General features: G+C 45.6%; 1 protein-coding gene across 5 annotated transcripts in view; it reads left to right on the top strand.

The window, feature by feature from the left end:
* LOC147630840 (S-adenosyl-L-methionine-dependent methyltransferases superfamily protein) overlaps positions 1-27,988 on the top strand; it is a 60,636-nt gene that overhangs the window by 10,746 nt on the left and 21,902 nt on the right. For 2 of the 5 annotated variants that reach the window (XM_086809219.1, XM_086809220.1), the window contains 4 exons: positions 1,416-1,611; positions 1,692-1,801; positions 1,928-2,006; positions 2,130-2,197. In XM_086809219.1, coding sequence (XP_086665345.1) covers positions 1,416-1,611; positions 1,692-1,801; positions 1,928-2,006; positions 2,130-2,197 — 453 coding nt within the window. Of the gene's footprint in view, positions 1-1,375; positions 1,612-1,691; positions 2,007-2,129; positions 2,198-27,988 lie in introns of all 5 variants that reach the window. The other 3 variants (XM_086809221.1, XM_086809223.1, XM_086809218.1) reach the window with 3 other exon arrangements.

Below are 27,988 nucleotides of genomic sequence, written 5' to 3'. Positions count from 1 at the left end.
GGATAACGGTTCTTAATTTTCAGCTTGTTCAATCTCTTGTAATCTATACACATTCTCCAGGTATTGTCCTTCTTTCTCCTAAGCAACACAGGTGCACCCCAAGGTGATTTACTTGGACGGATCTGGCCCATCCTCAAATAATCTTCGAGTTGTTTAGCCAACTCATCTTCCTCAGCTTGGCTCATCCTGTAAGGTGGAATACTGACAAGATGAGCACCAGGGATCAAGTCAATACGATGATCTACTGCCCGTTCAGGTGGTAAACCCGATGGCAGTTCCTTAGGAAATACGTCTTGAAACGAATCAAGTATCTTCTGTAATTCTTTGCTTTCAAACACACTTAATTCATTTACATCCAAGGAAGGGATGAGAAAGGAAGAAAGTGGAATCATCCAAGACCATAGAGCTCTCACAAACTCGCGAGACTCTCTATATCCCAATAACTAACCTTGGCCACCCTTTTATAGGCTCTTGGCTGGTCATCGGGCGTCCACACTTGGGCGCCCGCCTGCCCGTCCATACTTGGGTGCCCGCCCGTTAGTCTATCCCTAACTCAGCTCGTCAATCAGCTTGCCTAGCTCCAAGCTTCCCCAAACCTCGAAGCTAGTCTTGTGTGCGTGTAGCACACGGTAGATACACACTGTCCACATGACAGTTTTGCTTATGTCTATGTTAACCTCATGGTGACCATATGCTTTAATTCACCTTAGCCCAAGCTTACTAATCCTTAAGTATTGCTTCATTAGCAACAACTTGGACTAATTTCTTTGCTAAATTTCAATCCTAACTAGTCCCAGTACGACACATGTATCTGAGTGTCTAGCTGATGCCTATGAAACCATTGATAACTGATGTAGGTAAACGTGTAACTGCAACACAATTCTATCAAGGTTGGCTCTGGCCAAGTTGGTCTAGCAAAGTAGTGGAAATGCTGCCATAGTTAGTCAGCCACCCATATCATATTGTACAGTAATGCCATATGCACTAAGAGTAGAAGTGTGTGCATGTCACAAATATGAAAGCCATTACCTTGTATGAGCACTTTAACATCATCTCTTTTTTCACATGAGCAACTCGTGGGAGGAGGGTTTATGATGGAAGAAGAAAATTCAATGAACTTTAACATCATCTCTTTTTTCACATGAGCAACTCGTGGGAGGAGGGTTTATGCTGGAAAAAGAAAATTCAATGAACTTTTAATTGTCACAGGCATATCTCATTGCTTTTCATATTATGTATCAACTTTTGAGTTTCTTATTGGTTTTTGAGATCACGAAATGTTAAAAAGTTCTTTCAAACTCTGTCATATACTATGGCATATATATTTTGTTAAGATGTGTAAAAATCTCTCTTAAAAGTGCTTCTTGGGTACAAGGGCCAGGTTTTCAATTTGTGGCTTATGTGCTCTTGGCCAGCGTATGAACCTCACGGCAGTAACTGAACGGAGCTCTATCATGGAGAGACATATTGCAGACTCTCTTGCTTTACTGCCGGTTATGGAGGCCACCTATGCAAAATTTAACGAGACAAGAGTCCTTGAAAACATGAAGGTTGTTGACGTGGGAAGTGGAGCTGGGTTGCCTGGGATTGTGCTTGCCATTGCACGTCCATGTAAGAACATTGTGCACATTTTTCTGAAAGGCTCAGTTTTTCTTTCAAGTTTAGGCTATAAACACCCATGCTTTTGGCAGCTTGGGAGATCACTTTGATGGAGTCTCTTCAGAAACGCTGCAATTTTTTGGAGCATGTGATTGAAGCCTTGGGTTTAAGCAACATCAAAGTGATTCGAGCCCGAGCTGAGGTTAGCCATACTTTTTATGTGGCAGGTGTTATTCATAGTTGTACAAGCACTTGTCAAATGGGGAAATCTTGTCTGATTGTAATTTTGCTTCTTGTTATTCATGACGGAAGGTTAAAACTTACACAGGATGCTGGGCACGAGGTCAGTTGTAGAGAGGCTTTTGATGTTGCAGTTGCAAGAGCAGTAGCGGAAATGCGGATACTTGGTAAATGCCACCTTGTCTATACTACTAAATTGGCAAATAAGGGAGGGGAAGCATATTTTTTACAAGAAATTGTTTGAATAAACATATCATCTCCTTTTTGTCATGTTTAATATCTTGTTTCAGTGGAGCTTTGCTTACCGCTGGTTCGAGTTGGGGGTTTGTTGGTGGCTGCAAAAGGTGCCAACCCTGAGGTAATGTCAAGCTTTGGGTCATGGGTGTGATCAATAACATGTATAGATTTGTTTGATGAGAGAGAGAAAGAAAGAAACTTCTATTAACGATCTAACTCCACATACAGTAATGATCATGTGAAGATATGATATAATAGAATAAAGTAAAACAGCCACCTGTCTTGTATCCACAATGTCTTGTTGGGTTATGCTTAACCCTAAAGTGTAGGAAATGGTGGAAGAAAACGAGAGAGAGAGAGAGAGAGAGAGAGAGAGAGAGAGAGAGAGAGAGAGAAATGAAATGAAATGCTATATTAACGTCTTCAAAAGGCCAAAGTGACCTATGAGACCAAAGTTACAACCATGTGACATCTGATACACTGTCTGGAAAAGAAAAGAGATAGCCCCACAATACATCAGTAGTAGGGGGGAAGCTAATGCTACTAGTCAAAATGGGGTACATGACTACATGGATACATGAATACATGAATATGGGGCAGTACAAAAGTGAGTGACAGTGAGTACAACAGTATATGGTTGGAGTCGTAATCATCCTAGGAGCTCTAGCATGGGTCTCTGCCGGATGGCCTGGATATGTGCCATAGTGAGATGCCTGGTCGGACGAGCCCGATGCCATGCAATGATGCTCTGAATCCTCTGGTGTAGGCACCGTCTCCGATGTGACGATCCGCGAACCCTCGGGTGTCTAGATCTATCCAACTGGATAGCTCTCTCAACTAGAGTCCCACGGGGTGCCCACTGCTGCGCTGTCGGCTGTGTGTCCTCCCGGGTAGTCCCTCTAAAGAAGTCAGTAATCTGTCTCTGTGTGGGCTCCCTGCCAGTCAGGCGTCTGCTCCTGATAATGGACTCTCTGAGCCTACGGATCTCCAGGAGATAAAAACCCGAGCATCGCTGATCACAATAGTCCATGACTCTAGCCAGTGGTCCAAATCCCTCTCCTGAAAAGGCAATGGTAGCGCCCTTGAATCTCATAATATGCTGTGCAGCGACAGATGTAGTGCTCCTCTGTCTTTGGCTCTATCCAACAAATCTGACAAATCCTGTCCCCTAGAGGTATGCCTCTAAATCTGCCTGTCTCTATCTCTAACTGATGTGAAGAGAGAGAGAGAGAGGTGGCAGAGCAACACGATGCTTAATGTATTTAATAATAAAATGATGTCCATATGGTGTCCTTCCACACCGGGTGGTCAGGGGGAAAAAACCCTTCAATATAGAAGGTAAAAAGTGCCCCTTATAAGCCCATGTTCACACCTAGCACTACCACTTTGAGTTTTCCTACAAACCCCCCACCCCCTTTCCCTACAACGATAGTATGTATATGTAGAGGGTAGTAGATTACTCTCCAAATGGGAGTAAGCTCAAAGCATTGTGGAAAAAACCAGACCTTGCATGTAGCCTCTCTGACATAGTTATAGTGTATCGCTATGTGCTTGCTGCCAACATGGAAGACTGGATTTGGTGCTACTGCCATAGCACTTTGAGTGTCAGTGAGAATGGGAGTGGGTGTCTATTGACTCCCATTAAGATTTTCCATCAATCTCCTCAGCTATACACTCAACTATAGGAGTGAAAGCTGTCGTGTACTCAGCATCACAAGAAGATTTAGCCACAGTAGGTTGCTTTTTGCACAACCACGATATGCAGGAGTTGTTAAGAATTTGAGATTGTGCTAAGCCTAGTGCTAATCACATATTAAACATATGCTTAAGGAGGTTCATAATAATCAAGGTAAGCCATGATGATAATTAGCACACTAATGAGGGGTAGACAAGATAGGCAAACTCAACACCTTGTTTTGCAATATGTTATGAACCATACAATGAGAGGCTTCTAATATAGATAGTCTCTAGCCCAATCTCCTTTACACATCATCATGCTATGTGGCAATCCCTTTTCCATATTCTTTATGTGACTCTCATTATTCACACAATATCTCATGTGGCATTCTTATCTTTCCATCCCAACACACAAGATAATATCTTGCACCTCTAAGGTGTATTCACACACTCAATCAATTAACCCAAGCTCACATATTTCAACACCTCTTAAGCGAAGGGTGTGTTCATACCACTTACACTTGATTACTATCCAATCAATTAACCAAACTCTCACCCATGACAATTTGGCACTGTGCCAAAGTCATCTTTCAACACTCCCCCTCAATGCTAAATTGGAGTGTTCTACTCAGTGTGTATGCATGTGTCTACCAGTCTAGACACTCAAGTCCGTTATGAGCACCATTTTGCTCGGGCGGAGCCACCCAAGTGCTTTTTAGATACCCTTGTTCCCGGGGAAAAGGAACCAACCCATAAAGTGGATCACCCATGCGTGCACAACTCAACGCACACCACAAGTACATTCATTTTGAGCTCCTTGGGCTCGGGTAGAGGACCCTTATAAAGGGGATGAGAGATTACATCCATTTTAACGTAGCCGGGCATGGTACCCTTGTGTGTGGCTACAAGATTTTATTCACTACTTTAGGCCATGGGAACAAGTCTCAAGTCCTTTTAAGGATGTGTGTGAATACACTCTCAACATTGATAAGGGTTTGAGAAGTAGTTGAAGCTTTCTTTAACTTTGCATATTGTTGGCATTGACAATGCATTAGACACGACCTACTACATGCCGAGGACAACCTGCACCATGGGGCTATAGTCACGAGATTATCGAACTGTCAATCTCCTGCATTCTTTACATGTGGACCCTACACGGTTTTCCTCTTCTCGACATCTCGTGCTGCAGGTTTGATGGCATCCTTCTGTGCCCGCCTTCAAACCACACCATAGCCTTGATTAAAGCTGCTCAATTGCCACGCAAGCTCGGAAGCCCGCCATGGCTATTGATTAATTTACTAGTGGAGCTCTCCTTTTGCTCATGATTTCAACCCTCTCTTGGCTACGCCATAACCTCCTTGTCTCCCAACTTGTAGTTGCCATTTTGACACGTGGCTGCACCTGGCCGCCTTCACCACCAAAAGCTCTAGGACTCTCCAATGTACAGCCAACAGAGCGCTCATCATCTTTGGGGCTCTCATATGTACGAACAGCAGAGACCTTAACTGGCCGTACGCTTGAACGTGAGATTACATTATCTTCCTGCTCATTGAATTGCTACCTCTGTGTTGGCCCTTGTTCTTCTCTTATTGGAGCTGCTCTTTGATGCAGTAACCGTAACATCTTTGCTTCTCCTCAGCTTCATTCTAGACCTGCATATTGTTCTTTCTGCTATGACCTCTCCTTAACTACTTCAATTTGGTGCCATAGCTTCTTTGGGTTCCCTTCTTCTTGTTACCAACTTGCCTCAACTTTTTACATGAACAAACCTCCTCCTTGAGGTTTACATAGCCATCCATATGGCTACAATAAGCTCTCCATTTAGCTCACAACTTGCATGCTCCTCCTCTTTGCATGCCAAATCTTCAAGGGTGCTCTTCATAGGTTTCTTTTGAGAAATCAAAGGTGCCAAAACCATTGTGTAAGCCTTTCATGGCTTCCACACAGCTTGCTCCCCTTCTTTGAGCAAACTACCAGCACATCCCTTACAATGTGTTCATTCATGGGCTCCATTCCTTGCCCACATCGCTTGCCCCTTGCTTGGACAAGCTTGCACCTACTTATGCTCTTTTCCCAAGTGCAAAAAGCCATGGGATCCACTCATCCCATAAACTAGTAACGCTTCTTCACATTGAGCATCCTCTCATGCTCAAACGAAAAGGGATACCCATGGGTGTAAGACTTGCGAGCAACCCTGAGAGTGTTATATTGGAGTGGATAAAGCATCTTGAGGAGCATATTGTTTTGCGAATGCATATATGTGTCATGCATATGTTTTTCATATGTAGAATGATGCATGGTTTTGTTTTTGGCTAGCACAGGTTACGTGTTTCCACTTGGTTTTAGACTTTTGCTGCAGGTTCTGAAGGAACAAGCAAGAGTTGTTTGTCACTTTGACGTGACGGTTTGGCCTTATTGTTCAAGATGATTGTTTCATCACCCAGATGCACTGGAGGGGCATTGCTTTGGTCATATGGAGGAATCCTTCTTCATGGGATGCTATTGTGTAATTGAGTGCAATCGAGGACGCTTGCTATTTTTCAAGAGGGGGGTATGTTACGACCTTGTGTTTTTCCCTCTGGACAACAAGCAGGTGGGCACGGGCACGGGATGGACACGTGCGAACAAGCATCAAGTTTGAATGTGAAAAGGAAACCTATAAGTGTGGCCAGCCCAAGTGTGAAAGGGGACAAAAAGGATTTTTAAAGTCATAAGGTTTTTAAACCTTTGATTGCTAAATATAATAATAATATTTGAAAAGCATGCGTTTTTAAAACCTTTGCTTTTTGGCGTTTTTATGAAAAACGCATCCTTTCTTTATATAAGGGAAGGTGGCAGAGATTCAAAGGAGAAGGGGTGGTGGAGAAGCTGTGGGTGATCGCCTGTGGGTGTGGCCGGATGAATTATGCATGGGCACGTTTTGCGCATGGGGCCGCCAGGTACATTCGTTGCCAAGTACCGCCATCATGTACAGTCGCTGGGTGCCAGGTACCACCGCCGCCGCCAGGTGCCGCCACCGCCGCCGCCGGGTACAGGTGTTGCCGCCGGGTACAGAGCTCTTGTGTTGTCGCCGGGAACTGGAGCCGCCGCCGCTTCTAGGTGTCACCAATTGGCCGACCATTTGGTCCATTCCTAGTTTTTGTGTCTCGTTCACTTGAGGCCAGGCCGGTGTCTCATGTGAAGAGGCCAGTATTTTGCTGACATGGACGGGAGCCAGACTGGTGCCACCCGTGTGTTAGCAGGATGGTGTCGTATGGACGGGAGCCAGATCAGTGCCACCCGTGTATGACCTGGACTGTGTTCGACCCATGGGACTGTCACGCCATGGAAGAGCCAGTATTCGTGCCGTGTTTTACCTATGGGACTGTCACACCTAGGGAAACTCGTGCCTGGAACTGTGTCTTACCTATGGGACTGTCACTCCATAGGAAGACCAGGATTTTATGTTTTTATGTCGTGCCAGTTTTGTGCCGACAGATATTTTGTACATGTTCCATGAACGGGAGATATGTCCATGTTATTATTTGCACATGCACACATGATTTGTATGCTTGAAACTGTTTTCGCATGACATGTATTTGTGTGTTTGCCTGCTTGACGTGTTACTTACTGAGCGGGGACGCCTGCCAGTGAGTCGTGAAGTTTGCCCTGTATTCTGACAAGTTTCAGTGCATGTGAACAGGTGGTAAGTATATGGTACATGTTGTTTTAATGTTATTTTATTCTAACCCCTTTATTTTATAAGGTTAGGGGTTCACACTTATTTAAAAGTGGGCACCCCCTTTGGGCACCCACTTAGGGGCCAAGGTGGGGAGCCTCACTTTTAAGTGAGTGTGGGGGTGGGCATGGTCACCTACCCCCACTAGCCCCCCACATACAAACGTGGGTATGACCAAGGTTATCTCCACATGATTATTATTAAATATGGCTCTCTCCATCAAGCATAAAAACAACATCGCTTCCTTCTAGCGTTGAATCCATCAACCGGCTGCTCTTCCTACGCAAAGGTGGTTGCCATCTCTCCTTTACTACTGCACACACTCTCTCATCCAGGCAACTGCGCTGCAGGCGGCTGGCTGCAACTACAGGCGGCTGCCATCTCCTCCTGTACTGTTGCGCATACTCTCCCAGGTGGTTGGTTGCATCTGCCTTACAGGCTGCTGCTCATATAGGCGACTACACCTGACTGCTGGCGGCTACTTCTCCTTCCCTGCACAGTGGCGGCACTTCCTCCATACAGGTGGCTGCGCCAGTTTTCTGCAGGCTGTTTTGCCTACACCAAGGCGGCTGCCACCACCTGAAGGCTCTGCTATAGCCGGCTGCTCCTCCAGGCGTATCACCTCTTCAGGCTGCAGCCAGGCGACAGTATCTGCAGGCTGCCCATCTTCTACCAGTTGCACCTTCCCATGCTCCCTTGCAGGCGCTTGTAGTGTTCATCTACAGCCAGGCGACTGTGTGTGAACTCCTATAGCCAGGTGGCTACATCCTTGATATCCTCCACTGGTAGCTACACACACAGACAGATACCTCGGGTATTGATTTTCTATCAACCATTTACAAGTAAGTGATTTTCAGATTTGAGTAAAGTATTATATGTTTAAATCTGATAAGGGATTCATCCCTCTACGGCCACACCCGTTCGGTGCCGGGTTGTCCAAGCTGTATTGGCGAACCTCAGTCCAAAGGTGCTGAGATCGGGAGAGCCAGGCGTTAGTACGAGAGCGCCTATTTGTGCGTGGTCTCGGAACACCAGTGAGGCGCTCTCCGCGGAGTCCAGTGAAAGCACAGGACTGTAGAGATTGGACCACACTAGTGGTCATTCTGCTTCGAGCTTCTACATCGAAATTCGAGCCTACTTGTTTGGTACTGTTTTCATATGTACATGGACATTATCTGGTTCTCAGAACCCATGGAGCATTGTATTCATTAAATACTCCCAATAAATATATCATATATTGAGGGGGGGGTCGGCCCGTTCCGGCCCCAGTGCTGGTGTCCATCTTTCCATTTTTGTTCATTTAAATTTCAAGTTGTTTTAAGTTGTCTATTTCAAATTTGTGGTTTTAAAGTTGTGCTATTAAGCGTGTGGGTGTCCAACGGAGTCCTTCCCACTTGACGGGATCGGTTTCATTGGTATCAGAGCACGGTTGTTTCCCTCTTCCTAGTGGGGAAACGAACCTGTATACTGGACATCCCGCTTTTAGCAAACTTTGAACACAATGGACAGCCAAGGCAACCCTTTGGAAGTACCAAATTCGAGGGGTCCATCTAGTGCTTCTCGTGGGTCTGATGCCCTGCGTGGTAGGCACAAGCCCCTTGAAAGGGTTATGGATAGTGAATCCAAGGGTCAACTGTCTCCAGGAAAGACAGTTATGCTTGAACAAGAGCCTGAAGCTATGAGGGCTGAAATGGAACATATGAGAAAACTTTTGCAGGCTCAAGAGCAAGAATTAAAGTTTTTGCATGAAGATCCACATCTGCAAAGTGCTATTGAAGCCAGGAAGGCTGATGCTATGGTTGATATAACCTTTGAATCAATGGCTCGTGAAGTGGGCAAGAAACCAAGGGAGTTGGCACTTGCCTATCTCCTTCGCAAAGGTGATATCAAAGAGGGGGATGACGGAGAGCTGAAATTCAGAAATCCACCTCGTTTGAAGCATGGCGATCCCGCATCCCAGAGGCTGAAATCTTTTATGCAAAAGGAAGAGGTGACTGTCACCTCTCGACATGCATCCTCTCCACAAGGCACAAAGCCTGATAGATTTATGTATGCCAGTGCTCATGGAGGGCATGAAAGTCACATGCATGCCAGATATGTATCTCATGGTGACAGGTCTGCTTCCAGAAAAATTTTGCCTTCTGAGTTGTCTCATGGAGAGACTATGCCATATGCAGGTAAGTCACATGCATCTGAGCTTCGAGTTCGTGGAGCACATGCCACCGTGCCCCATGAAGCTTCTATGACGGCCCATGGAGCCCATGCAGACAGGGCTACCCCGTTGGATAAGGGAAAAAGAAAAAGAGAGGACCATGAGCCTCATGCCAGGAAGCTCAAGGAGTTCAAAGTAGGTGATAAATCTGTCAAATTTGATGTCTTTCATGGTGAATATGATGCTTCTAAGGTGTTAGCGTTTGTGGCACAGTTCGACATTGCTTTTAGCGATGAGGACTTTACAGAAAAGTCGAAGGTGCGCCATGCTAGCATGTTTCTGAAAGGCACTGCTGCCCATTGGTGGATCACCGAAAAGATCACCCAGGATCCCATCTCTACTTGGAAAGAATTCAAAGATAGATTTTATGCTCAGTTCTTGCCACCCAATGCAGAGCAAACTCTCACTCAAAAGTGGGATAGGCTGGAACAAAAAGATAATGAGAGTATGCAACAGTATGTTAACAAATTCTGGAAAGTGTTGCTGGAAGTGACTCCCTTCATGCTAATCTCTGAGGAGGAAAGAAAGAGGAAGTTTCGTTCTGGATTGCAACCTGCTTATAGATCGGGTATTGAACTGCACCCAAAACATACGTTGCAACAACTCACAGCTTCTGCCCTTGCTACAGAGCAATTGGTGCTCAAGATCAAGCAGGATCAAGGAGGATCAAGGAGGTTCCAAGGCGAAGGACAAGGCTGCCCCAAATCAGCAAAAGGGCGGACAGCCATCTAAAAAGAACTTCCGGGAGCCTTACAAGGGTGGTAAAGCTGAAAATTACACATCTAAAGAACAGGGCCCAAGAAAGAACAAATTTGGATTAACCCCGGAGCAAAGAGAGCAATATGCTAAGGATGGAAAATGCTTTTCTTGTGGTAGCAAAGACCACATGTTCCGACAATGCCCAGATCGCAAACCAAAGCACGAGGACAAGCACACCAAAGCAAATGTTCATGCAGTTCCTGATGTGCAAGGTAATACAGGTCATGATGCAAAAGAACGTATGGTTTGCAAGGCTTGGGGGCAAATCAAGGATCAGCCCGCACTATTCATGTTTGATGACTGTGCAACTGACAATTTCATCTCTATGCAAATGGCAGCTGCATTGGGTATTGAGGTTGAAAATATGGGACCTCAGATTCAAGCTGAAGCTGCATTTATTGGCAAAGAGGTGCAGGTTACCCCTTTGGTTGGGAAGTTGCGTATTCATATACAGGGCTATCTTGATAATGAGCATTTCTTAGTTGCTCCTCTGAATGGATGTGATGTATTGTTGGGCAAGCCGTGGCACCATAGGCTTGAGCCCCGCAAAGACTACAAGTCCAATATGATTTCTTTTATGCATAAAGGCCGCATGCACTTTATTGATGCTGGCAAAGAAGGGGATTCCATCCCAGTTGTATCACACATCCAAATTAATAAAGCAATGAAAAAGAGTCTTTCAGCGTACTTGGTTTTTGTGCGTGATAGTCTTGTGCCAAATCATCAAAATGTGGATGCTATGTCTAATGATAGGCTGAATTTTCTTAATGCATTCAACGACTGTTTTGCTGACTCATTGCCAGGTGAATTACCTCCCCAAAGGCCCGAAGATCACCGTATAGATCTTGTGCCAGGTAGTTCTCCTCCTAACAAATCCGCATACCGAGTGAGTGCTGCACAACAAGAAGAAATTATGAAGCAGGTAAACGAGCTTTTAGAGAAAGGTTTGGTTCAGCCCAGTTCCTCACCTTACTGCTCTCCTGTGCTTCTTGTTCAAAAGAAGGACGGATCATTCCGTATGTGTGTGGACTATAGAGCTTTGAAAAAGCTTACCATCAAGAACAGATTTCCTATTCCACGTATTGATGATATCTTGGATAACCTTGATGGTTCCGCTTGCTTTAGCAGACTTGATTTGAAGAGTGGTTATCACCAGATACGAGTGGTGCCACAAGATGTCCATAAGACTGCATTCAGGACACCCTTCGGATTATATGAATTCTTGGTCATGCCTTTTGGTCTCACCAATGCTCCTGCTACTTTTAATCGTATGATGGATAGGATATTCCGACCCCATCGCAAGTTTACAGGAGTCTTCTTTGATGATATCTTGGTTTTCTCCAAGAATGAGCAGGAACACAGAACTCATTTGGTCACAGTGTTCGAAGAGTTGCGGAAGCATAATAAACTTTTCGTCAATGCCAAGAAAAGTGAGTTTTTCCTTTCAGAGATTCATTATCTGGGACATATTGTATCCAAGGATGGAGTTACAATGGATCCTGCAAAGATAGAGACTATTCGGAATTGGCCCGAATTGCAAAACGTACATCAAGTACGTAGTTTTCTGGGATTATGTTCGTACTACAGGCGTTTCATAAGGCATTTCGCCATGATTGCCACTCCTCTACATGATCTCACGAAGAAGAAAACTGCTTTTAAATGGACTTCAAAGGAACAGGATGCTTTCTTGCAGCTCAAGCATGCGATCATATGTGGTCCAGTATTGATTGTTCCTGACTTGCACAAGTCATTCGTGGTTGAATGTGATGCTTGTGGTGATTGCATAGGAGCTGTCCTAAATCAAGAAGGGCATGCAGTTGCATACGAGAGCCGTCGTTTGCATGATGCTGAGCTTCATATGGATATCTATGAGAAAGAGCTCTTGGCTGTAATTCACGCCTTAAAGATATGGAAACATTACCTTCTTGGGGCTGAATTTGTAGTCAAGACAGATCATCAAAGCTTGAGATACTTTCTATCTCAAACTAAGCTTTCAGAGAAGCAGATGAGAATGGCAAACTTTCTTTCCATGTTTCATTTTCAGATTGTGCATACTCCAGGAAAGAAAAATGTGGTGGCCGATGCACTATCTAGGAGGCCTTATATTGCTGCAATCTCAGTGGCCTCTCATGGAGATCTATCTGCTATGAGAGATTTGTATCATTTGGATGCTGATTTTTGCCATATATGGACTGATTTGATGGCTGGTCATTCACATGCCTCTTATGTTATCAACGAGGGTTATCTCATGAAGGATAATTGCCTATGTGTGGTGAAGGATTTGCGTTCAAATGTTATGGACGAATGTCACGCTCCACCATATGCTGGTCATAGAGGTATTATACCTACTACTCGCATGATTCAGAGGTACTTCTTTTGGCCAAGCATGCGTAAAGACATTGAGGCTTATGTGCGTGCATGTATTACTTGCCAAAAGGTGAAATTTGATAGGCAAAAGCCTCCAGGTTTGCTTCAGCCATTGCCTATTCCCTTGCAACCTTGGGAAAGTATCACGATGGATTTTATTATGGATTTGCCTAGATCCCAGCATGGGAATGATGCTATTTGGACTATTGTGGACAGGTTTAGCAAGCAAGCTCACTTCTTGCCCGTCAAGAAAACCATAAAAGCTGATCATATGGTAAAACTTTTTCTTGCTAATATTTTCAAGCATCATGGTATGCCTAAATCCATTGTTGGGGATAGAGATCCCAGGACTACAAGCCTATTTTGGAGGGCTTTGTTTGATAATATGGGTACTAAGCTTGAGTTTTCATCAGCTTATCATCCCCAAACGGATGGCCAAAGTGAAGCTGCAAATTCGGCCGTATTGGATTTGTTGAAGTGTTATGTGGCAGATCAAAAGAGTGCATGGGAGAAGTATCTTCCACTTGTTGAGTTTGCCTACAACAATACGATCCATGCTTCCACGGGCAAGGCTCCGTTTGAGAGTATTTATGGCAGAGTGGTCTTGCCACCCATCCTTCGTACCAAGGATGAGATTTTTGCAGCTGATGAATATGTTCGTGACTTGGATGTTGCCTTTGGTCAGGTGCGGACAGCCATTGCAAGATCTCAGGATAAGCATAAAATGGCTGCTGACAAGCATAGAAGGGACATGGAAGTCAAAGAAGGTGATTGGGTATTGCTGAAATTTGAGAAGGCTAGGCTTCGGAAGAGGCCAGGACGAGAAGGATCATATCCTAAGCTTTCTCCTCGCTATTATGGACCCTTCAAAGTGATTCAGAAGATCAATGAAGTGTCCTACAGGCTTGCTTTACCTAGTCATTGGAAGATTCACAATGCTTTTCATGTGAGTCTATTTCGGAAATATGTGGGGCCAGATCCTGATGAGCCTGTCACAGAAGATCCGTCAGAAATTGAAGAGCTTGAGGAGATCCTCCAGCCAGAACAGATTGTTTTTCACAAGGAGAGAAAGCTACCTCTGCAGGAAAGCTTTCCAGGAGATACCTTGTGAAGTTTAAGAATTATTTGCCTATTGATGCCAAATGGGTAAATGAGGATTATTTTGCAGATTATCCGCAATTGTTGCAGGCATATCTTGAGGCTTTTCAGTTGAGGTCAACTCTTTAGAAGCCCGGGGGGATGTCACCAATTGGCCGACCATTTGGTCCATTCCTAGTTTTTGTGTCTCGTTCACTTGAGGCCAGGCCGGTGTCTCATGTGAAGAGGCCAGTATTTTGCTGACATGGACGGGAGCCAGACTGGTGCCACCCGTGTGTTAGCAGGATGGTGTCGTATGGACGGGAGCCAGATCAGTGCCACCCGTGTATGACCTGGACTGTGTTCGACCCATGGGACTGTCACGCCATGGAAGAGCCAGTATTCGTGCCGTGTTTTACCTATGGGACTGTCACACCTAGGGAAACTCGTGCCTGGAACTGTGTCTTACCTATGGGACTGTCACTCCATAGGAAGACCAGGATTTTATGTTTTTATGTCGTGCCAGTTTTGTGCCGACAGATATTTTGTACATGTTCCATGAACGGGAGATATGTCCATGTTATTATTTGCACATGCACACATGATTTGTATGCTTGAAACTGTTTTCGCATGACATGTATTTGTGTGTTTGCCTGCTTGACGTGTTACTTACTGAGCGGGGACGCCTGCCAGTGAGTCGTGAAGTTTGCCCTGTATTCTGACAAGTTTCAGTGCATGTGAACAGGTGGTAAGTATATGGTACATGTTGTTTTAATGTTATTTTATTCTAACCCCTTTATTTTATAAGGTTAGGGGTTCACACTTATTTAAAAGTGGGCACCCCCTTTGGGCACCCACTTAGGGGCCAAGGTGGGGAGCCTCACTTTTAAGTGAGTGTGGGGGTGGGCATGGTCACCTACCCCCACTAGCCCCCCACATGCAAACGTGGGTATGACCAAGGTTATCTCCACATGATTATTATTAAATATGGCTCTCTCCATCAAGCGTAAAAACAACATCGCTTCCTTCTAGCGTTGAATCCATCAACCGGCTGCTCTTCCTACGCAAAGGTGGTTGCCATCTCTCCTTTACTACTGCACACACTCTCTCATCCAGGCAACTGCGCTGCAGGCGGCTATCCTCCCCAGGCGGCTGGCTGCAACTACAGGCGGCTGCCATCTCCTCCTGTACTGTTGCGCATACTCTCCCAGGTGGTTGGTTGCATCTGCCTTACAGGCTGCTGCTCATATAGGCGACTACACCTAACTGCTGGCGGCTACTTCTCCTTCCCTGCACAGTGGCGGCACTTCCTCCATACAGGTGGCTGCGCCAGTTTTCTGCAGGCTGTTTTGCCTACACCAAGGCGGCTGCTACCACCTGAAGGCTCTGCTATAGCCGGCTGCTCCTCCAGGCGTATCACCTCTTCAGGCTGCAGCCAGGCGACAGTATCTGCAGGCTGCCCATCTTCTACCAGTTGCACCTTCCCATGCTCCCTTGCAGGCGCTTGTAGTGTTCATCTACAGCCAGGCGACTGTGTGTGAACTCCTATAGCCAGGTGGCTACATCCTTGATATCCTCCACTGGTAGCTACACACACAGACAGATACCTCGGGTATTGATTTTCTATCAACCATTTACAAGTAAGTGATTTTCAGATTTGAGTAAAGTATTATATGTTTAAATCTGATAAGGGATTCATCCCTCTACGGCCACACCCGTTCGGTGCCGGGTTGTCCAAGCTGTATTGGCGAACCTCGGTCCAAAGGTGCTGAGATCGGGAGAGCCAGGCGTTAGTACGAGAGCGCCTATTTGTGCGTGGTCTCGGAACACCAGTGAGGCGCTCTCCGCGGAGTCCAGTGAAAGCACAGGACCGTAGAGATTGGACCACACTAGTGGTCATTCTGCTTCGAGCTTCTACATCGAAATTCGAGCCTACTTGTTTGGTACTGTTTTCATATGTACATGGACATTATCTGGTTCTCAGAACCCATGGAGCATTGTATTCATTAAATACTCCCAATAAATATATCATATATTGAGGGGGGGGTCGGCCCGTTCCGGCCCCAGTGCTGGTGTCCATCTTTCCATTTCTGTTCATTTAAATTTCAAGTTGTTTTAAGTTGTCTATTTCAAATTTGTGGTTTTAAAGTTGTGCTATTAAGCGTGTGGGTGTCCAACGGAGTCCTTCCCACTTGACGGGATCGGTTTCACTAGGTACCGCCGCCGCTGGGTGCCAGGTACTGTCGCTTCTAGGTACCACCGTCGGGCTGGGAGCCGTTGCAGCCGCCGTCAGGTACCACCACCGGGTTGGGAGCCGTTGCAGCCGCTGTTGGGTACCGCCGCTGCCGCTGCCGCGCCGCCGCTGCAGTCGGGTGCCGCCACCGCGCCGCCGCCGGGACTGTTGCTGCTGCGCTAATACTACTGCATGTGTTGCTGCCGCAAGTTGTTACCGCCAGATGAGCCATTGCTGCCGCCAGGTGTGATGCTACCGCCGGTTGTGGACTACAAATGGGCAGCCAAGCAGGCAACCAGAGGGGCAACCACTGATGGGTAGCCAGGCAGGCGTCAGGCAAGAGTTTCTCTGCAGACAATATGGCAGTCAGACGAGGGTCAGATGGGAGGCTCTCTACGCCAGGTGGCTGCATGTGTGGAAGTAGTCATCATGGATCTCTCTCTCTCTATCTCTCTTGAAAGAAGGTCAGCTGTAGGAGGCAACGAGGGGCTAACAGCCAAGGAGTCTCTCTCTCTTTCTTCGCAAGGAGGTTTTGTTTACGAGATTGGGATACAGAGGATCAAGCTGCATATGCACAGGATGATGTTCTTGGAAGAGATGTGTGTTGCTCTTCATCTTGGACTTATGTGTATTCAGGGATGGCTTGACATCCTCTATCTTTCTCTCTCTGAGTTTTTGGCATCGTGATTGCTGGTGCATATGTGGATTTTTCTCATGGAAACAGGACATTGGTCTTTCGAGAAGAAACAGGACTTTGGTATCGGGGATACAGGCCTATGGTTTATGGATACAGGTCTATGGTTTATCAGATACAAGTCTTTGGTTTCGTGAGGAAAGCATGTCTCTGGATTCATGTGAATAGGTTCTCGTTTTCTCAAGGTTACACGCAGGCTGTGACTATAGGAAGGACGTGGTTTGGTACAGCCCTACTGCTGTTTGGGAATGGGTCATGGGATCCATTGTTGAGATGGAGAAGACCTTTTCAAGCAGGGAGGTGTCGTACAGGTGTGCCTTCTCTATGGAATGCTTTGCTGTAATAGCGAGAGACCTTATTTGGAAAGTCCTGGGTGAAAAGCTATAAGGGATCCTATTGGTAAAGGATTCGACAAGTTGTACTTTGTACTCATATTTGATCAAGTAAAGAAATACCGCAAGGGGCGCCATTGCGTTTTGGGGCCAATCGGTGTCCTTGTACTATTTGCAGGAGCACTCTAGCTCCCCTGTTTGTTTTCCTTTTCTAGGTTCTCATGGGTGATGAAGTGTTTTGTGTGCGAGTGTTTATTCCACCGCCCGTCAAATTTCTGAAGGCCGGTTTCAATGATAATAATCAAATCCTCTGTGTCCACTTTGACGTAGAGGGCACTCTCCGTTGGAGTATTCTGGAAGTCCTGGCTGGTCAAATAAGCATGTAACCAAGCTCAAGGAGCTTGTTTGAGGCCATTCAATGCCTTGTGTAATCTACATACTTTCCCTTCTTGACCATGCACCACAAAATCCAGGGCTGACTGACATATGACTTGGTTGTTTTCATACACAGGTTTTTGGACTATTTTGCTTTGTTAAACAGAAGCCTGGTTGAGTTTTGTAGAGGACTGAATCTTATGTATTTTTTGGTATTAGTGGGAGTTTTTGCTTTTTGGGACTCTTGTCCATAAGTACCTCAACTTGAAAGGAATGACTAGAGGAAGGGTAAACCCTAGCGCATGCAAGGAGGGTGGGTGTTTGATGGAAGGAGGTCACGTGGAAGCGAGAGATAGGGGTGGTGGATGTTGAACCTGTATTAGGGTTAGCAGCACTAGTACATAGTACACACATACACTGTGAAGCAGTCGTGAGGAAGAGATGGTACACAACTCTATTAGATATTACTTGGAATAAGTGTACCGATAATAAGTACAAAGACAAGGACACACCATAAGTGAAATAAGAGGGTGTTCCTTTGCGCAGGGGAAAAACCTCCTAGTGAGGGAAAAAGTGACGTGGTTGTCCTATAGTGTTCACATATCACAGTGGCCTATGACATAGATGTTTACAAATCACCCTCGAATGATGATGTGAACATGTACAAGGGTATGGTTGATCAATCCCCAAAAGGCAATAAGCTTTAAGCTTTGCTGAAAGCTTCAAGCTTTTCATGAGGAAGAGCCTTAGTGAACAAATCTGCCACATTATCGTGTGTAGAGACATACACCAAGCTGATCTCTCCTCCATGGAGCCTCTCCCTGACATAATGGTAATGCTTCTCAATGTGCTTTGTGCGAGCACGAAACACTCGCATTTGCCAATACGCTCTGAGAGTCAATGTAGATAGGAGTGGGGGAGTGCTGTCCAACAGTAAGATCTGCCAAAGGCGTCTGAATCATACACACTCAATGGTAGCTTGCATTGTACTCAGTCTCACAACTAGATGTGGCCACTGTCGGTTGTTTCTTGAGCCAAGATATGCATGAACCACTAAAAATCCACTTGTGGACACTTTGGTGTCATAACATTCTGTCCAATCCGAGTCGCTAGAGGCATGTCGTTGTGACTCAGCCCCCTAGGATAGTGCCCTGCAAGTAGTGGAAAAGCTACTTGACAGTCTGCCAATGTCTGGTACCTCGGCAATGCATAAATCTACTCAAGTGTGAGATCCCATACTGAATGTCTGGCCGTGTGTTGCATAAGTAGATCAAGCATCCAACAGCTTGTTAATATAGTGTCTGATCAAAAGGCTCACCAGAATCTTGAATGTTTAGCCTTGCACCTGTCTGCATAAATCCACTGAATTGTGAGATCCCAGACTGAGCTTGCCAATGCTTGGTACCTGGGCAATGCATAAATCTACTCAACTGTGAGGCCCCATACTGAATGTCTGGCCTTGTGTTGCATAAGTAGATCAAGCATCCAACAATCTGTTGATATAGTGTCTGATCAAAAGGCTTACTAGAATCTTGAATGCTTAGCCTCATACCTATCTCAACTACATGCTTATAGTCCTTAAGACTAAACCTCTTCAATAGTCTTTGTATATACTTTGATTGCATTAAGACAATGCCATCATCGTGCTGTGAGAACTGAATGCCCAAATAGTAATGCAAGGGGCTTAGATCTGACATCTCAAAAGATGCTTGTAATTTAGCCTTAAAGGTTGAAATCTTCTAAACATCGGGTCCTGAGTAGCATGTCATCAACGTATAAAACGATGACCAACAAATCCTCCAGAGGCTTCTTGACATAGAGGGTTCTCTCTGTGGGACTGTTACAAAACCCTTGTGCAACCAAGTATGCATGTATCTTCTTGTACCATGCTATGGGAGCCTGCTCAAAGCCATACAAAGCTTTCCATAACCTACACACTTTGGCTTCATGGGCCTTTTGAACAAAACCAAGACCTCATCATGAAAATCACTGTTCAAGAAGGTGGTTTTGATGTGCAATTGATGCACATTCCAACCGTGATGTGTTGCCATAGCAATGATGCAGCTGATGGTGGTCATACGAGACGTGGTGCAAAGGTTTCATCGTAATCTATGCCTTTCTACTGTGCATAGCCTTTTGCTACAAGTTTGGCTTTGTAGCGATCAATGCTACGATCAGACTTTCTTTTGATCTCATAGGCCCACTTCGTACCAATAGCTTCCTTGCCGAAAGGCAAGTCAACTAAATTCCAAGTGCCATTCTTCAAAACAGAATCATATTCTTGCTTCATGGCTTGCATCCAATTCTGATCCTCTTGTGCTTCTTCAAATGAAACTGGTTCTTCTTCATTGCACAACACGCTCATAAGAGCACGATCCATATAATGCCCAGATGCATAGCGAGAACTAGCATGTGTTCTACTTGTCGATGGAGTCGCTACATTGCTGTTCGGCAAGGTTTGCAACAGCCAACGAGGCACCAACTTAGCCTGCTGAATTGCTGTCCTTTCTTCTTCCATTGCATCATCAATGTCTGACTTTTCAATGGGCGCATGATGTGGCATTGCTGGTTGCTGATTTTCAGCAACTGGTGGTTGATTTTTAGCAACTATGGGCTGATTTCCGGCCATAGGCTGAGTGTCCAAATCCCAAAAGTGTCCCATACAAGGGGAGGAGAGTATCAAAGAGATCCCGTGAGCCAATAATTGGCCGAGATGAATTCTCCACAAAAATGTCGTCTCGGCTCAGAAACAAGATGGTAGAGACGGTACCGTTTACTTTCCGAGCTATAGCCCACAAAGATGCATTTCACTATCTTGTCATCAAGCTTGGTGCAGTGTCGCTCAGGCACAAGAGCATAAGCCAAGCAACCAAAGACACACATATGAGCCATTGATGGCTTTCTATCATGCCAAGCTTCGTGTAAGGAGTGATAGTCTGCAAGGCTTTTGTTGGACACGTGTTAAGCACATGTGCTCTGCACATAACAACTTCCATCCAAAACCTGTGAGGCAAATTTGTTGGGGGTTAGGGTTTCAAAGAAACAAAGACACACACACACACATGGTACACAACAGAAAGCTCTCAAGAGAGAGAGAGATGGTGATTGCTACTCAAAGTAGATGAGATACAAAGATGTGTGGAGCAAGGGAGTTGACTCCACAATATCATAATACAATAAAATAAGTGTGGTGTCCTTTCACACCTAATATCCAAGGGGAAAAACCCAAAGGGAGAAAAGTGGCCTTGGTTAGCCCATTTTCACATGTGGCACTACTCATAACATATGTGGCAAGCATATATGCTAATAAACCCAAAGGGAGAAAAGTTCCCTTGGTTAGTCCATGTTCACATGTGGCACTACTCATAGCATATGTGGCATAACTCATAGCATATACAATAGCTTTGCGGAAAGCTTCAAACTTCTCTCGAGGCAACGCCTTTGTGAACAGATCTGCAACATTGTCCTGTGTAGAGCAGTAAGATAATGTGATCTCCCCTGCATGAATCCTCTCTCTGACATAGTGATAATGAATCTCTATGTGCTTGGTGCATGCATGAAACACTGGGTTTTGTGCCACGGCTATAGCACTCTGACTGTCAGTGAGTACGGTGGTGGGTGTTTGCTGACACACATGAAGATCAGTCATCAATCTCCTCAGCCATACACAATCTACTGTGGGTGTGTACTCAGCCTCACACGTAGATGTGGCAACCGTGGACTGCTTTTTGCTCAGCCATGATATGCATGAATGCTCCAAAAAGAAACAATTCCCACTAGTGGACTATTGTCTATCATAGTCACTAGCCTAGTCTAAATCACTGTAAGCATGTAACTGCAAGCTGCCCTCCCTGGGATATACCAACGCAAGATCCAGGGAGCCCTAAAGATAGCGGAAGATCCGCTTCACTGCTTGCCAGTGCTTTGTACCTGGGCTGTGCATAAGTTTACTACACTGGGAAACCCCAAACTGAATATCTGGGCATGTGTTGCATAAATATATGACGTAGCCGGCTGCTTGGCTGTAAACACTCATATCAAAAGGCTCTCCAACATCATACATGCTCAATTTCAGCCCTGGCTCCATTGGAGTAGAGATGGGCTTACAATCTTGAAACCTGAATTTGTGCAACAGCTTTTGAATGTACTTCGATTGGTGTACATAAATCTACATAAATCCCAACATCTATCTGCACAAATTGTATGCCCAAATAATAATGCAACAATCCCAAATCTGTCATCTCAAATGACGATTGCAATTTAGCTTTGAATGCTGAAATTTTATCCATGTCATCCCCAATTAGCAACATGTCATCCACACAAAGAATGAGCATAATCGAAGTACCATGATCCTCTTTCACATAGAGGGTGCTCTTTGTTGGACTATGGCAAAATCCCTGGGTGATCAAATAAGTATGGATCTTCTCATACCAAGCTCGAGGAGCTTGTTTGAGACCATAAAGTGCTTTTTAAAGCTTGCATACTTTGTTTTCATGACCATGCAACACAAAACCAATGGGCTGATTAGAAGAGCTGATTTTATGTCCAATTGATGCACTTTCCATCCATGATGGGCAGCCAATGCAACAACACATCTACTAACCGTGGCCATACGAGAAGTGGGTGTGAAAGTCTTATCATAATCAATGCCTTTTTGCCGGGCATATCCTTTGGCCACTAGCTTGGCCTTGTACCTGTCAATGGTACCATTAGACTTTCTTTTTAACTTGTAAACCCACTTTGTGCCAATGGGCTTCTTGCCGGCAAGTCTCCTAAATCCCTAGTGGTGTTTTTATGGATAGAATCCATCTCATTTTGCATGGCTTGCATCCAATGCTCATCCTCATGACCCTCTTCAAATGAATCTGGCTCATCTGCATCACAAAGTGTACTCATGCAAGCAACATTTGTGTGTTCTCTTGCATTACGTGAACCAACCCGTGTCCTGCTACCAAGTGGAGCTGAAAGCTTGCTTTCCTGTAAAGTACGGAGCAGCCAACGAGGCACAACTCTAGCCTCCTCCGTTGCTGTCTGCTCTTGCTCCATTGCTTCATGGGCTGATTTTGAGCACCCAAATGCTGTCCATTGGGCAAAGTTGATGGCTGATCCGTTGAGCCATCAATTCCCAACGGGAGAAGTCCTTCAAACATGTTATGTGGGCCCGAAGGTGGCTGTCCAAAATCCTTTGTGTGGAAGGATTAAGGAGATGGTAGCCTTTACTGCCACTGCTATAACCCACAAATATGCACTTAGCTACTTTGTCATCAAGCTTACCTCTCAACTGTTGAGGTATATGTGCATATGCTATACATCCAAAAACTCTAAAGTGATCAACTTTAGGTTTCCTTTCATGCCAGGCCTCATATGGCGTGATGGTTTTCAATGCTTTGGTAGGGCATCTATCCAACACATGTGTAGCACACATTATTGCTTCCATCCAAAATTTGTGAGGTAATCCTTTGCCTTTAACCATGTATCTAGCCATTTCCATTAAAGACCTGTTCTTTCTCTCAGCAACACCATTTTGTTGAGGAGAATATGGCATCGTGCATTGATGCTTTATGCCTTTCTCTACCATAAATGCTTTGAAAGCAATGGACATGTATTCCCCCCCTCGATCTGGACGGAGGGTCTGCACTGGGCAACCTGTTTGATTTTCAGCTTGAGCCACAAAATGCTGAAAACATGCAAATACATCAGATTTGGCCTTCAAGGGATACACCCATGCAAATTTGGATTAGTCATCGATAAAGGTTACAAAGTATAGATGCTTTCAAAAGATGGTGTCCGCATAGGACCACACACATCACTGTGCATAAGCTGTAATTTCTGGACAGCCCTTGTTGTTCCATCTTTTGGGAATGCATTTCCGTGCATCTTACCCAATCTGCATCCTTCACATACATGTTTTGGTGGTAGCTCTACATGAGGTATATCCTGTGTACCATATTATGCCTTTACAATAGCATCAAACTGCCATAATTAACATGTCCAAACCTGGCATGCCACAATTCTGCCTCGTGCATGGCAGGTGTAAGAGTGGTAACCACATGAGCATCATGTTCTCTCCTGCCAAACCTGTCAAGCTTATATAACCCATAGTACAATGTGCCAGAAGTGACCAATGCATAGCCACCTTCACGGTCTTTCACTATGCATCTGTCGTCCTCAAAGTTCACTGTATATCCTCTTTTAGCAAAAGAGGAGAGAGACAACAAGTTCTTCTTAATTCCTGGCACATACAATACATCTGAAAGACATGAGTCTGCACCATGTGCTGTTGTGAGGATCACCTCACCAACACCCTGAACTGGATAAGAAGAATTGTTTGCACATGTCACCCGCTTGCCTTCTGGGACAACCATAAGCTTCTTAAACAAATCCCTCTGTGAGGTGATGTGTTTAGAAGCACCACTGTCAAAATACAATGTCTCGTGTGTTTCATTGACATTGAGAGACATACGCTCCAAAGATGCATCATAACTGCAAGTGATGAAAGTCCACTCATCTTGCACAAGATTTACTGATGCATTATCTTTCCCTGTAGGTGATGAAGAAGACTCTGCAGCCATGTCGCTTTCCTTTTTCTTCTCCTTTGCAAGCCTCTTTCTGCACTCTTTCAAGTAATGACCTGGCTTCTTGCAGTAGTGACATTTGCCATTCTTTTTGGGCTTGCTTGCATCATTTTTAGCCTTTCGTAAAGGCTGTCCCGAATTAGCCTTTGGTTGAAAACTGTGTTTGGCTTTTCCCTTGCCCTTGTCTTGGGTAGCAAAAGCCCCATCACCACGCATGCTGGAAGATTTGTTCTTCCGATTCTACTTCTCCTATAGGAACAAACCAACCAACTCTTCAAACAAGATTGGTTCAGGGTTACCCCACATAGATAGAGTTAGCGATGTGTGGAAATTCAAGTAGGTTTTTGGCAAAGATGATAGTGGCCTGGAAACCAACACCTTTCGGAAATGACCTCATCAATGTTGAGTAGCTGTGCCCAAAGAGCCTGGATCTTCGTAAGATGATCAACCATACTCAACCCTGGCCTCATTCTTTGCCTGATACATGGTTTCAAGTACATCCCAAGCTCACCTTGAGGTCCTGCAAGACCGAATATGCGGTATGATTGATCGCTTTAATGACAAAGCAATCAAAGCCATTGCTTGGGCATCTTGAGTATCCCATCTCTTTTGCTCTTGTCAGGGAGGAGTGGGTACTCCTGCTTGTTGAACACCACGGCGAGGCGTACATCTTCACCTGACACGTAACCCCATAATCCTTTGGCCAACACAAGAAGGTTTCGGACCATGAAACTCCAGAGGAAGTAATTATTGCCATCCAATTTGTCCTCTTGGGACAAAACCCCGAATATATCGGTCGTATTTCTAGCCATTTGCTCAAATCTCTTCACCAAGAGATATGCAAACACGTGCAACCAAATATGCTGTAAAAAGCACCTACAAGCAAAATCCAAAATGCACCGGAGTGCAATGCCAGGCAACCACAATGTCCTGTGCAAATGTTTTGTCCCAAATTTCAGGCTGCAATGCTGAAAATCCCAAAATTTCTGAGCACCAATGGGCTAATTTATGTGTCAATTGCACATAATTAACAAATGCCCCATGAATTTGTGTACTAATGAGCTTCAATTTTGCGATTAAGCAATGATTTCACAAAAGCCCCAATTTTCTGTCTTGTAAATGAAATTGTGCGAATTCTGAAAAATCCCCAATTTTGTAAATTCTCTAAAATTTTCTTGAATCCTGCATCCTAATGTTGCCCTGCACTGTTGCCTGCACTTGAATTTTGCAACAAAGCAATAAATTCACAAAAGCTCCATAGATCCAATGAAAAATCAGTTACCTGGTGCAACCCTGATTTTTGCGGAGATGTCTGTTGAAGACTCTAGTCCACAGTGGTGCTCTGGTAAACAAGTTTTAAGTATTATAGTCATCTAAAGTGCGACTGTCTTCAAGCTACTTACCAGCAACAGGAGCCTTCTGCCCAATCCAACACTGTGGTGCGAGTTGCTCTGACTGATGTACGGCGGGCTCCTCAAGCTGCAGACGACGAGTAGGAGACGGGTTCACAAGAGTAGGTGGGGAGAACAGCGCGCGCAGGCCGGCGGGTGCAAGAGGTGATGGGCAGGCCGGCGGGAAGACAGTGGGACGCCGACGACAGGAGTGAGTGTGGGCGTCGGACGGATCGAGTGTGGGCGCCGGACAGATTGAGACGGGAGGAGCAAAGTCGGCGACGGACGGAGCGAGTTTGGTCGCCGGATGGATCGGCTACCGGACTGGCAACGACGACGGAGGAAAGTCACAAAAAACATGTTTTTCCGTTGGGTGCCACATAAGCTCCACCGGAGAGGCCAAGTCATTTCAGAGGGGGACTGATTATGAGGGATGACATTCAGGAGGCTCTCACTGAGGAGTGGTTCACGCCTTTTGAGCTAGCGGCCCCACGGTGGATGGGAGCCTTTACACAGTTGGAGATCGTGATTGCTGTCAGAGCTTGCACTGAGGATGGTAGATGCCTCTTCTATGAGATACAGGATGAGGGCAGACTTCAGAGAGTGGAGGCGGAGTCGCCTTTGGTTGCAGAGTGCATCTTTCAAAGGATACGGGTAGTGGCCGCCGCCATGGTTGTCACGGTACGAAAATACGATACCGTACGGGAATTTTTGGAACGATATGAAATTTTCGGATACCGTACGATAAAATACAGTTTTTATTTTTTACACTTACAACCTATGGAGCTTCAAGCTTGAATGTGAGGGAAGGTTGGGAGGGGAGGAGTCTACAGTGCTTGAGGAACCAGAACATGGATATGTGTCTCTCCCGGTTGGATCTCCCGATTGTCTCCAAAAAAGAACCTGGATGGGTAACGCAATACCAAAGGTCTCCCAGTGTAGCGTTTATGACTAAGGGACGGTCCTTGCACAAATACGAGGAGTGCATCTAGGGTGATAAGTTTAGAGACTCCTCTCTAGATCAAAATGGCCATGTCCAAATCTTCTCCCTCGTACATAACTTGAGAATCTAATTGTCTAGCCTACCTATACCAGGGATCCCCAAGTGATATAGCAAGATTCTCACATCCTACCAATCAAGTGTACACTACCTAGTATCAGTCTACCTCGCCAGATTTTTTAGGTCTCTCAACAACCCCATGTGGAATACTGAGTGGACACAAAAGTTGCAAAGTATTGCGAGCATTTGGGATCTTCGTAAAGCAGGGTTTCTATATTTTTTTTAAGCATTTGGAAATTTTTTTTCAAAGAAAAATATTTTTTTGGGAAAAAAATATAAAATCGTACCGTACGATATCGTACGGTATCGTACCGTACGAACCGTACGGTACGAATCCATTCATACCGGTACGAGAAACAACTATGGCCGTCGCTTCTCGGAAGTGGCATATTGATCCAGACCCTGCAGATGTGGACTCTGATTGGTGCATATGGGCATATGCTGCGCGTCCCTTGGCCCGGCTCCAGTGGGACCCTGGCGAGTACGAGTGGCATGATCCTTATGCGTCCCCCGAGGCCACAGAGATCACCTTTTTCCAGTACACTGTCCGGTTGGGGAGGCATATTTTGACTGCGAGGAGGACGGTCTCTCCAGCTGCATTGGAGCATTGGTGGCTACAGGGACTCTCACAGGAGTTCTTGGAGGATTTTTGGACCAGGCTCTGGGCTAGCAGACAGGCACGCAGGATCTCGGCTTTCCAGTGGCTGGCTGCCCACAGGGGCTCTGGGCACCTGGCTTGTCTACAGTGGCCTTCCGCCGGCCTGCGTCCGATGCGGCCACCCAGCGACATTGCCTATGGGACTGTCCACAGGCGCAGCAGATTTGGCTGAGGATTCTGCGCATTTTGGCCCCCCTCTCTCCAGAGCGAATTGGTCGACTTCGTTAGGGCTAGCTCTGGGATACGAGACGGAGCAGGCCAGCCAGGCCATCAGATTCATTGGGGGCCAGCCTCACCTTGTTCCTTCACCGGATTTCTTGACCGGCTGGACACAGGAGAGGGATTTACGATGGGAGCTCCTCAGCAGCCTCACCATATGGTTCACATGGAGAGCCCGTTGTTTCAGGGCCTTTGAGGGGAGACTGGAGCCACCAGCAGAGACTGTTCGGGCTATCTGGTAGGAGTTGATTCACACCCTGCGAGGCCAGTATGACCGCATCCGGGGCGACTCGGATCGAGCGGCGATCTTGCGACGCCAGGCCTTCCACACCACCTGGCGCAGCGACCCTTTCTATACTCTACACGCGGGTACCCCCCACTGGCACTACAGGCCACCTGTTTGGATTTTCCCCCCTCCTATTGTATGATATACCCTCTCAGTTATTTGTACTTTTCTGCACCTAGGGAGAGTCTCCCTAGTTGCCTTGATTGGATCTCTGCTCTGCCTTCTTATGAGCAGGAGAGGGTTTGTAGCCCATTGGGCTTTTTTCTTTTTATAACTAAT

This window comes from Cibotium barometz, chromosome 15 (assembly GCF_041138505.1).
Source record: "Cibotium barometz isolate CiBa-2024 chromosome 15, ASM4113850v1, whole genome shotgun sequence".
Taxonomy (NCBI): domain Eukaryota; kingdom Viridiplantae; phylum Streptophyta; class Polypodiopsida; order Cyatheales; family Cibotiaceae; genus Cibotium; species Cibotium barometz.
The sequence above is the reverse complement of the archived record's forward strand: the minus strand, read 5'-3'. Positions and strand labels throughout refer to the sequence as shown.